The sequence below is a fragment of the Papaver somniferum genome, chromosome 7, assembly GCF_003573695.1.
Source record: "Papaver somniferum cultivar HN1 chromosome 7, ASM357369v1, whole genome shotgun sequence".
In the NCBI taxonomy this organism is placed as follows: domain Eukaryota; kingdom Viridiplantae; phylum Streptophyta; class Magnoliopsida; order Ranunculales; family Papaveraceae; genus Papaver; species Papaver somniferum.
In genome coordinates, this window is record NC_039364.1 from 258,130,780 (window position 1) to 258,142,212 (window position 11,433).

The 11,433-nt window shown below is 37.4% G+C and overlaps 3 protein-coding genes across 3 annotated transcripts; all 3 read right to left on the minus strand.

The window, feature by feature from the left end:
- Positions 1-6,415: 6,415 nt before the first annotated feature.
- LOC113293689 lies at positions 6,416-7,677 on the minus strand. The gene is made up of 4 exons (XM_026542246.1): positions 7,587-7,677; positions 7,150-7,250; positions 6,959-7,051; positions 6,416-6,871 (listed from the first exon to the last, which is right to left on the minus strand). Exons 2-4 carry the CDS (start codon positions 7,231-7,233, stop codon positions 6,683-6,685), a joined length of 366 nt encoding a protein of 121 aa, XP_026398031.1. The 5' UTR covers positions 7,234-7,250; positions 7,587-7,677; the 3' UTR covers positions 6,416-6,682.
- Positions 7,678-8,892: 1,215 nt separating this feature from the next.
- On the minus strand, positions 8,893-10,126 carry LOC113293690. Its single transcript, XM_026542247.1, has 3 exons — positions 9,822-10,126; positions 9,627-9,726; positions 8,893-9,431 (listed from the first exon to the last, which is right to left on the minus strand). The coding sequence occupies exons 1-3, from the start codon at positions 10,124-10,126 to the stop codon at positions 8,949-8,951; spliced, it is 888 nt and encodes a 295-aa protein (XP_026398032.1). The 3' UTR covers positions 8,893-8,948.
- LOC113296444 lies at positions 10,126-11,138 on the minus strand. The gene is made up of 2 exons (XM_026544752.1): positions 10,221-11,138; positions 10,126-10,148 (listed from the first exon to the last, which is right to left on the minus strand). The coding sequence occupies exons 1-2, from the start codon at positions 11,080-11,082 to the stop codon at positions 10,126-10,128; spliced, it is 885 nt and encodes a 294-aa protein (XP_026400537.1). The 5' UTR covers positions 11,083-11,138.
- Positions 11,139-11,433: the final 295 nt, after the last annotated feature.

Consider the following 11,433-nt stretch of genomic DNA (forward strand, 5'->3'; position numbering starts at 1 on the left):
AGCTTCTCTGCTACTCTTTGCAACATTATCTCAGCCCCTTCAATTAGTTAACATAACCAGCACCCTCTTGCAGTCTTCCATGGCCTCACTGTAAAAAATTGCTACCAGTTCTCAACCCTCGTTATTCACAGCCATCTCCTATTGCAACTTAAGTCAGGGCTGACAACACTCCATCTCTGTATTCATAACCACCAACACTACTGTGTCTGTTTCAACTTCAATTTCATTTCCTGAATCTTAGCAAACCAACACACACATCTGTAACATCACTACCAAATCAGTTACCATCTTTTCCCTGAGTTCTTCATCTGCATCTGTGCTTGAATTCATCTTTTTGTGTTCTTGACTGCAACTGATTCAAACCTCCATCGATCTGTACCACAGATCAACCCATGAAACTCAACATCTTCCACTCGACCTTGTTACAGCGGCTACCAGATTCAAGACCCATTTAATTTCTTCTCGATCTTCTCAGCAACATCACAACAGCGAGATCGATCTTCCCAGTAACGACAGCAACCTATCTCATCTCTGCAATTCTCGATCTGAGCTTCAAATCTTCTCAGAAATTGAACTCAAAACTTCTCTTACTCTGCTGGAACTTCAAATTCCAGTTAAACCCATCTTCTAGCTTCTTCATGAACTCTCAATTTCAACCTTATTTTATCTTGGATTCGAGTTCAGAGGCAGCCGCCATGGCGTCTCTCGGTTTCAGATAGAAATAATTGAGAGATGATTACTCTCAATTCTAGGGTCTCGTAGGAATTTGGATTTACACACCCCAGATGATAGGATAAGGGCCACCTGTTCAGAAATGGCTTGTCAGTTCCAGAAAACTGACAGTTCATTCTTTGCTCCTCCTTGCACTTCTAGCTGGCTCCGTGTATCACTCGCCTGTGAATTGACCTTTTTGCGTTTTACGCTCCTAATGGACGATTTTTCCTTCTTTTGCACCAAACGACTCCAAAGTACCTATAACACTCAAAGACTGAGCCACAAAACTTCATTTTTCATCAGAACACTTTCATTACTCTCAAAGTATTACTTTGGCAATACTTAGTCGAGTAGTGAAAAATAAAGAAAATAACTATAATCACAATTTTGAAGACTGAAAAAACATCAATAACTCAGTTGCAATGCACTGGTATACTTTGAATTCCAAGTTTGCATCTTAAGAAAACACATACCTTAAACTTGACTACTAAACCTTTAGGCATAATGGAAAGGTTAAACGACAAAGTAGTTAACTTCTTCTTTGTTAATGCTCAATCTCCAAGGTTCTTGCAGACAACTAATTTTTCATTTACTGTTGTGATGAATACTTTCGCTCCATACTTTTTAACCATTTAGAGTAATTTCCTACTCCTACAGCGGCTTAAGCTTTATTCTCCGTGTCAGCTGAAAAATAGTCCTTATGAGGAAACTTCAACCTGTAAAACAGAATGGTGTTATCCCCTTTATTAGTACAAGTACAAATAAACGCATGCGAATAATTCAAGCAGTCCACTATAACCTAGACTTTGATGACTTCCGTAAACCCTATACAAGTTCTGAGCAGACAAAGAACTTCTGCTCCCACTGAAATAGGGAAGTACTTGGATACTTGCATCAATTATTTGCTCGACTTGACCACTTGTTTAAATACGAATCATCAGACCCTTAAAATCCAAGAACATAAGATGGGACCATAGATAAAACTTCCTTTACACCCAAGTTGAGTGCAAAAAATCGCTCTTCTCCACAATAGATCCCAAAGCCTGTTAATATATCTGATCAATGCGTTCCTATTCCTGGTAATTTCTAAACGCAACAGCCTGATACAAAATACTTCACTCTCTGATCTACTCATCTACTATTGCGGAGGAAAAAATCCGCAACAACCCATGCAGCTTTTCTTGGTCACAAATTCTGCATGTCGAAGAAGATACGATACAGATCCAATGATAATCCATGTAACAACAAAATTTTAGGATTCTCTAGATCCGAATGGAAAAATCACTATGAAGTGGAATTTCATGAGCTGGACTCCAGATGAACACATTCTTTGATAAGTGCTGATTATATATGCCACATACACTTACTCTTTGGTAGAGGTGGATGCCAGAACAAATAAACTCGCCACGATAAGCTATCCTTAATGACTTCAGAACCTTGTGAGCCATATATTTTTGCCTTAGATCTAACTACCTTTCCAAGAGAATTTCAAGTACCTGACAATGGATTTTAAGCTTCCGTGTTTCCCGAGTCTTCAACACCAACAACTTAAGAAGTAGAACAAACTTTCCACATTCATTGTCAGAAAGACATTTGTTTTGTAACGCTTCCAGATAAACAAGTCCACCGTGAATCCCTGATACTTGAAACAAAAACACTATTTGAACCACTTTTCTCCAAATGTAATGCGTCTCAGCATACACGGAAACTGACCCATCACATGGATCTTTAATCCATAAGCTGCAATATCATCTATGATCAAATCAAATAGAAGATACTACTCTTTCACGTAGTACTCTGATCCGGTTCAAGAGTCATTACAGGCTTGCTATGTAATTACAAAATAGTAGTCTTAACCACCAATAGTCAAAACACCATGTTAAACAGTATATAGACTTGAACATATGATATATACTCAAACCATATGCTTAAACAATATATGCAATAGCTGATTCTTATATGTGGGCAGCTCAACTGAGGTCAGATTATACCTCATGCCATCAGCAACAAATTCCATAAGCAACTTCACCACAACAGATCTGTGCATATACCTAGTTCAAGAACATGAAATAACTAGGGGAAATAGAAGTAGACTGTTGGAATTTCAGCTTATTAATCATCATACTTTATGCTTAAACAAAATTATAAGAACCCTTATGCTGAAAACAGACATAACCCTAGTCTTATCATGCTTTATAATATCTTTATGGCTACACAGAACAATCAAGTTAGAGCTTCAATTAGATGAACATATCTCTATCATTAGCATAACATTAGGATACTCATTAATAGCATGATACAGAGCAATACATGTTCAGAAGTTAGAAGTAAAATATATCAAGCAGAAAACATAAACATGACTTAGCTTCTACTTCTTTTTCCTCTCAATCCTTGGATGGATGAATTACTGAAAAAAGATGTGTATAAGAGGCTAGAAGAGAGCTTAGACATAGACTATGTGTCAACCAACCTGTCCATCATTAGTTGGTTGACACCTCACTAGGTGAGTCATAGGACAGCAAGCAGCTGAACTGTAATCCTTCTTAATATTAAACAAAACAGGATTAGCTTAACCAAAACAGAATTACCTTAAATAAACCAAAATTTGTTGCTAAACCAACATTAAGTCTAACAACCTCTACCAAAGAACGAATCTGGAAAGAACACCAACGAGTAACTGAAGCAGAATCGGCACGAGATGATTCGGCAAACCAAGGATTCGACGGCGTCAAGACAAAAGGTTTTGTTTCCAAAAAAGTTAAGAACTAAGAAACAAGAAAAAGAAGTCAGGAGAACTGAGAAGAACATGGAATATTGGAAGATAAAAGGATTTAAAATTAGAAGCAATAGGTCTTAACTCCTTGAAGCATATATATTTGGGAACTTGAAAAGAAATTGACGTGGGAATTTAGGAGCAGTTATTGCACTTAGTGGTGGTTGAGGGAGATATTTCCTTCTCATCTTATCCTCGTAAGAAGAAGAAGAAAATAGGGGAAATTGTGAGTACACAACAATCACCACCATGCACGTGTCCCACGTGGGGACCTTACAAAGAAAGGACATCATAGGGGCAGGGACACGAGTCACCAACAAGGTCTTAGTGTATCATCATCAGACCAATATTCATCCAACGGACAGAAGACTCCGAGGCGCGATTGTTATACCATCTATGAAGTACCTTAACGTTCCAGAATATATAATTTGAACATATCTACCTTTACGTTCCAGAATATCTAATTTACCATATCCCGAGATATGTTCAAATTGGATATCCAGGATTTAGTCCAACTGACGAAGAAAAGACATCACATGTAATGACCGAGTACACACGTGGAAACCTTATCTACCCACATTTAATACCCCTGGCAATAGGATACGTGTCACGTTGTGTATGGACCCAACTAGAGGTGGAACGTTGGTACAACATGTGACCGTTGAGGAGTCATCATAGCAATCCGAAGACTATCAGCGGGTGGAGCTAGGGCTGAACATGGTATCGGTTAACCGTTGGAAACCGACCGAATCAGACCAATAAGCAAGAAACCGAACCAAACCATTTAGATTTGGATTGGTTTGGTAAAAGAAGTTGAAAAACCGACATTACTGGTTTGGTTTTGGTTTGACCTGAAAACCGAACCAAAAACCATTGGGGAACCGATTAATTTTTAAACTTAGTTTCTACCGTCGATTTAAAAGTATTAGATTCTACCCATTGATTTAGAGGATAAATAGAAACCCTAAATCTAATATTTCATTATGATACTCTCCCTCTTTCTCTTTCTCCTTCTCTCAGCCGCCTCCCTTCTCCACCCCCAACAACAGCTGCTGCTACTCGACTTTTTTCTTCCCGTCTTCCTTCTTTTTTATTTGTCAATATCTAAATTAAGATATATTATATATCTTCTTTTGATCTCTAGAATTACAGTAAGCTTTAACTATTCTTGATTTATTTATTTTGTCTGTGTATTTGTGTAAACCAATACTATCGGCAACTACGATTTTTTTATCTGTAAATTTGTGTATTTTTTTTTTGGTTTGACATAATTATTGGTTAACCAAAAACCACTGGGACAAACCGAAACCAACTGGAACCATTTGGAAACCGAACCAATGGTTAATGGATTGGTTTGGTTTAGATTTTTAGAAACCAATAATATTGGTTTCGGTTTTGGTTTGGCTAGAAACCGAACCAAAACCGACCATGAACAGTCCTAGGTGGAGCACGATCTCCAAGAAAATAGATAACAGCTGTGACAGACGAGGGGACCAACTTGTTTATCTATAAATAAGGCGTATCAATAGAGAATGAGGGGTCGGCAAATCGTAGAAATAGTGGAATGCTAGTAGAGAGAGAAAGTAAAGTAGGAGATGAGATTCATACTTGTTACCTTACCCGAAGTCAATTCAACTATATCATGTAACCCATAAAACATATACACTCAAAATTGTATCTCAATTATTATATATGAAACCTTGTCTCCCTGTAAAACCACGATTTTATTACAGCTTATGGGAGAGAAGAATGATTTCTTAGGTGCGTAGGATTCATGAGAAAGAAAGAGGAGTAGAAGAGATTGATCTTAGTACGAAAGAGAAAAAAGAAAAGAAGATACACTATATACGGGCTTAATTAGCCCTATACAGAATCGGCCGATCTCTGCCACAGGATCGCATCTGTGCGGCCACGAATTACTCCATCTGCCGTTTTATTCCAGGCCACAGGATCCTCGATCCTACGGTCAGCTTTTTCCTCTCCAAATATACCCTGGACGCAGGCCTAAGCGAACCACGTATATACGTGTCCTTTAATTTTTGAACTTTGATTTACTTTATTTTCAGACACTTCTTATCTTATTTTTGTTAGAAGATTATTACTCACCCTCATGAGGTAATCTTCGTACACTAAGTTAGCCGGCACCAACGGTTGGCTGTATTTATGTTTGACATCTTAAATACCTTTATTTATACATTTAACTTTTATGCGAATATTAGTTGTGGGACCATTGATCTCTGCGTGATCTATCGGCGCTCACAAGTATAAACAGCATTTGAACAATTAAAACCTCAGTTGATTTTAGCCTGTAGGTCCCTCGGTTTGTTACTTCCACTTAGGTCGGTTGTAGTATCTTTCGCAGTTGATTTAGGTATTCAGGACCATCCAGTTTGTTAAATTCTACCTTGGAAGCAAAATCACGAATCTCTGGGTACACTTAGACAAGAACTTCTGGTTTCTAGATTATGTCATGGAAATTTTAAAAGTGAAGGCTCTTAGAGAGCAGTTCAGATTTTTTTGACAAAGGGAATAGTGTATTGGCCGTTATCCCCAAATTTTTTCTACATCCTACAAAGATGCAAATGACACTCTACATTCTTTTCAACAAAATTCTTTTCTTCTCCTGTTTCATTTCGCAAAATCATACCAATGCATTGTAATGGGATAAGGAAAACCAACATGCCAAAATTCTTTTAAAGTTTCAAAGAAAATAAATCTACTTTCTGGCTTAAAAGGGAGCTGGTAACTTCATACTGCTCTACACATAGCAGTACAAGCGATCTAAGCATATAAGATGGAAACAAATAAAAGTCAGAAAGGGTTTGAAAACTTACCTCTTTCTTGACCAAAGTAGATCAGTCTTCTTCATTGCTCATCCCATCAACAGGATTTCATCAGAACTCTTAGAAAAACACTAATTAAGCTGGAATAATTAACGACTCTAATATATATAGATATAGATAATGGGAGCATCAATAGTTTAAAAGGAGCACACCATGCGTACATAGATACAGAAGTTAAAGTTAGGAGATGTGTAACCCCAACATTACATGCAACTTATATGGTCAGAGGTTCCGGTGAATACTTCATCTAGCTAATAATAATAAACTCACATAACTTAGAGTAAGCCCATGCCAGACAAATTAAGTAGTCTCCAGGTACAAAAGTACGGAGAGATAACTTAGCGCCCATATCTTATGCTGCTAAAGCTGGCAATCGTAACTCTTGCTTTTCGGCACTGCGAGCTGACAACTGGGATTCTTTATCTTTGATGGCATTTCTACTTTTCATGATTTCTTCAAACTGCTGAACTACGTTAAAACCAACACTGAGAATGAACGATGACCATATGATTCGATCCCTGGTCACCGCCCTTTTTAGGGCCTGCGAAAGAAACATAATAATCAGTGTAGTCCAATTAGTAGAAAGAGCAAAAGGAAATAAAGACGGGGATGGAAGGAAGGGGCTTACAAAGATAGCATGGAATTCATCAGTGAGTTGGTTTACTTCTGCAATATCCTGCTTAAGGTGTGCATAAAGACTTCGCAAGTTTTCATCCGTAATCTGATAGAATGTTAAACACATACAAGTAAGAAGGTCAGTTTTGACAAGTTGTTAAAAGATGAATAAATCCAAATCCAATAATGAAATAACATTGTTACATGTTTGCTGGTCTCGGTTCCTCCTCTAGTGCCCCCGGGAAACAACCTCTGGGATAACATTTTTGTGACACTTTTTAGTGCCATCTGATCTTTCTTCTTCCCTAACAACAAGCAATGACAGCATTCAACATCAATAGAAGATCACCAGCCATACATTACAAGCAACTACTATGATGTCACTGAAAAGCCCTAATTTTCAAAAAACAAATAGGAAAAGTCGAAAAAACCCTAATTTTTAATAGGAAAATTGAAATAGACCTAATTTTTCAAACAAAAACCTAATTCACCAAACAAATAAACCAACCCACCCCTGAGAAATTAAAATGAACCTCGACTATGATGAAATCAAATTGCTTCAAAAAAACAAATGATGAAATCAAATGATAAAATCCGAACAAAAGAAACAAACCCTAATCAAATCAATATTATCTTCTTACTGGTCTGGCTGCCTGCCTGCGTTCCTTCAAATGGTGATGAGATGTGCGCCGATGGAGGGAGGGAGGGAGGAGAGTTAGCGATGATTATTTTGTTTTGTTGTTTCGACAAAAACCAAGTCTTGTTTTTAGGGGATTTTAATAAAGTGCCACACTTCCAATATGCAGTTTCTGAAAATGCCACCGTTTTTTTGAGAGTTTATTAAATGCCATACTCTTGACTTTTATCATCCCGTTTTTTTGAGATAACGGTTAACGGCTGTTAGTCTTTGTTAGTACATACGTGGCATTAAATAACCCGTCCAAAATTACATAGAAGCCCCTGAATCAGTTAACAGGGATTGAGTTAATCAGTTCACTGGGATTGAGTTAACCGGCTATAGAGTAGTGAGTTAACTCGCGACTCCGTGCACGTGAGAAAAACGTGCAAGATTTGCTAACGGTCGGAATACACGTGGGATCAATCTAAGAGAAAAAATCGACGATCCATATTTTACCTGGATTTATAACGGTCTTATTCATCATCTTGAAGCTCTATATATACTAATGAAGATCCCAAACTCTTCATTAGTCAATTTCTTCAGAAGTTCAACACATAAAAATGAGCCAAAAGGTTATAAACTCTCCAGGTAGTAACAGTTGCAGTAGTAGTAGCAAGAGCAGCAGCAGCAGCAAATTTAGACAGCAAACTACCCCAGATCTATGTCCAACATGTGAACAAGGAAGTCATGAGTCTAAGGTTTGTCCCTGGATGTACTCTAGATGCAAACATATACCTTGTAATGGTATAAGACAACTACTAAGATCCAGCACAAGAGAAACAGATGGAGAAATGTTCTTGAAGTGTTCAAATCCTACCTGCACCTACTTTGAATGGTTTGATTCTGCCAGTCATCCACTCAAATCCAAGAATATCAAGCTACCCAAAGAGAATTGTTGTTGTGCTTGTGGAGAAGAGACCCACTGTTACAAAGAATGCCCACTGCATAAGCAAGAATGCTACAAAGAGCAATGCAAGTCAATAATGCAGCTGAGAAGATGCAAAAATGAACACAATAGAAACATTGCTTACCTGATCTGCACAGATTGTGAAGCATTTAGATGGGTATCAGACCACCTTTTCATTGCAGCAAAAAATAGGGTTATCCATTCAAGTTTCAATCTCAATGCCATATGTAAGGAACTTCAAAAGACTATTAACATGTAATTAGTTCTTAACTAATATCATTTCCATTCATAAAGTAAGATTATCCATCAAAATAAAACTGAATTCAGGTACATAAAAAAAAACAGATCTAACACTATGATATCAGTGTCTAAAGCAAAAAAAAAAGATCTAACACAACAAGAAGCACACACACACTTCTACTTCTTCTTAGCCTTGCTTTGCTTTCCCTTTGTGACAGGAATATGTTGACTAACAGATCCAATACCAGTAAAGTTCTGACTGAAATTCAGAACATCTTGTGTAGATCCATGGGTGCTAGGTTCTGTTGGTGCTCTTCCAAAGTTTTTAGGTCCTGTTGACTCACCAACAAATGAAGATGTACCTCTGGATTTGTTCACCTTTGCTTTACCCCTTGCACTGCTACTTTCAGGATGATCTCTACTAGTGAAGGTGCAGTTTGCAGCATCATACTCGGTGCTTGGCATGAATCCAGTTGGGTTTTTACCAACATCACCACCAGCACAGGTTCTCTTATTATGACCAGCAGTAGATCCACACTTTCCACATTTCCTTTTCTTCACCACAGTTTCAGGTTCATCATAGCTCCTCTTCCTCTTCTTTGCTGGTCTTCCAGTTTTTCTTTGATAAGGAGGAGGCTTTAAGTTGATGTCCATGGATGCCTGCCAATTAAGATAAGAAGAAGAGAAAAGGAATGAGAAAGTTAAAGTAAAGAAATGAAACCCTAACCCTAAAAGAAATGAGAAATAAGGATATAATAAAGTAGAGAAAAAAGTAGAGAAAAATAAGGATATAATAAAGTAGAGAAAATGTGAATGTATCACATTCAATAATATATTTAATGCTGAAAAAAGTACCTTATCTTCCCAGTTCCATTCACTTATGTCTTCTAGTGGATTTACAGCATCTGCATATATGGTCCTATAATATTCCACAGAGTAGTAAGGAGCACAATAACTGTTCAACCAATCAAACAAATGTGTCAGTTTACAGAAACAAAAGTAATAGCATATTACAACCCAAAAGTAATAGCATATTACAAAATTTCTTACTCTTTCCAGTTTGGCCTGAGCAGTTTCAATGCACATACAGCATGTTGACAAGGGAATCCCCTTAGCTGCCATTGCAAACAAGTGCATTGTTTGTCTACAATGTTCACTGTGAAAATTTTCTTGGTAGACACATTAGTTACCAAATAAACCTGTCCAACCACACTTCCTTCTGTATCAAACTTCCCAACCAAGTCAAGCATCTTATTTATCAACTTAACAGCAGCAGGGACCAAATCATTTTGATTCCACTTAGCAGATTCTTCCCTTCTCTTAAATAACAAACCCATTACTAACTGACCATACATCATGCCTTGTCATCATTAGAAACTGCAATCAACATCAAAGTGTTAGTACATGTAAAAAATAAACAAAAAATTATAAACACTAAAGGGTCCATACCTTCTTCATTGTCTTCTTCACTACTGCTTGAATCACTGCTTTCATCTCCAACTTTGTATGTCTTGACAATATCTTCATAATCAATATCATTTTCTTCATCACTGTCAAAGATTGGTGGAGCATTTGGGTCTTCAATGGGGTGACATTCATCTACAGTAGTGTTCTCTAGCACCACATTGTCCTCATCATCACCATCACTATTGTCCCCTGCATCAGTCTTATCCCCTGTATCAGTCTTATCCCCTGCATTAGCCTTATCCCCTGCATCAGTCTTATCCCCTGCATCAGTGTTATCCCCTGCAGCAGTGTTGTTTACTTCATCAACCCAGTAATCATGATTAAAGCTATCAACTGGTGTACTGCTAGAACCAACAACAGTGGCTTGACTTAGGCAAGAAAAACCCTGAGATTCCACTTCATTTAACAGATCCATGAACAACAACTTCCTAGATGCTCCTCCATTTGAGTTTTCATTCTTTGATTGAGCATGCAACCTTGGTGATCTCCTTGTAGGTGATATCTTTACTGACTTTTCCTTTGAAACTGGCTTCTTAGCAATCCTCTTAGGTGCCTTCTTAGGAGTCTCATCAATTGTTACTACTGGTTGTTCCATTGCATCCTTAATGAAGTCATTGTCATTCCTAAATTCTGAATTCATTACACTCATTTGTAAACATATGAACCCTTTATCATCAGGTACAGCATGCTCCCAAAACTTAAACAAGTCTTCATTTGTAACCAAATACTCAGGCAGACATGGGTCTATGGTCCAATATAAATTTGGAATTTCTGTTTCATCAAGATGCAACTTAACACGCAACATCTTCTCAAATTCCTTAAGGTCAATTCTATCTCTATCCATGTGAGGGAATAGCAAATTAAGTTTACTATTCACAACAAACACACTGATATCTCTATATGGATAATATGTATAGTCACTGTAAATGAACAAACAAAATAAAATTCATCAAATTCCACACTTCACACAGAAAAGCCCTAAAATAAAATTCATCAATTCATCAAACACACGAAATTAGGGTTTTAAAAATTCCACACTTCACACAGAAAACTCCTAAAATAAAACTCATCAAACACACGAAATTAGGGTTTGAAATCGTACCATATCCGCTGCTTGTGCTTCCCCTTATTCTTCTTCATCTTCAGCTCCCCAACCCTTTACTCAGACACTAAACCTAAGCAAAATCCCGCTGAA

Bases quoted from the DNA above. Each gene is read 5' to 3' on its own strand.
- LOC113293689 (XM_026542246.1), bottom strand. From the start codon at position 7,233: ATGGCACTAAAAAGTGTCACAAAAATGTTATCCCAGAGGTTGTTTCCC. The intron at 7,052-7,149 runs GTAACAATGTTA...ACATTCTATCAG, and splicing joins GAACCGAGACCAGCAAACAT to ATTACGGATGAAAACTTGCG. The intron at 6,872-6,958 runs GTAAGCCCCTTC...TTTCTTTCGCAG, and splicing joins ATGAATTCCATGCTATCTTT to GCCCTAAAAAGGGCGGTGAC.
- LOC113293690 (XM_026542247.1), bottom strand. From the start codon at position 10,126: ATGTATGGTCAGTTAGTAATGGGTTTGTTATTTAAGAGAAGGGAAGAA. The intron at 9,727-9,821 runs GTAAGAAATTTT...TTGGTTGAACAG, and splicing joins CTCAGGCCAAACTGGAAAGA to TTATTGTGCTCCTTACTACT. The intron at 9,432-9,626 runs GTACTTTTTTCA...CTTAATTGGCAG, and splicing joins AATGGAACTGGGAAGATAAG to GCATCCATGGACATCAACTT.
- LOC113296444 (XM_026544752.1), bottom strand. From the start codon at position 11,082: ATGGATAGAGATAGAATTGACCTTAAGGAATTTGAGAAGATGTTGCGT. The intron at 10,149-10,220 runs GTATGGACCCTT...TGTTGATTGCAG, and splicing joins TGAAGAAGACAATGAAGAAG to TTTCTAATGATGACAAGGCA.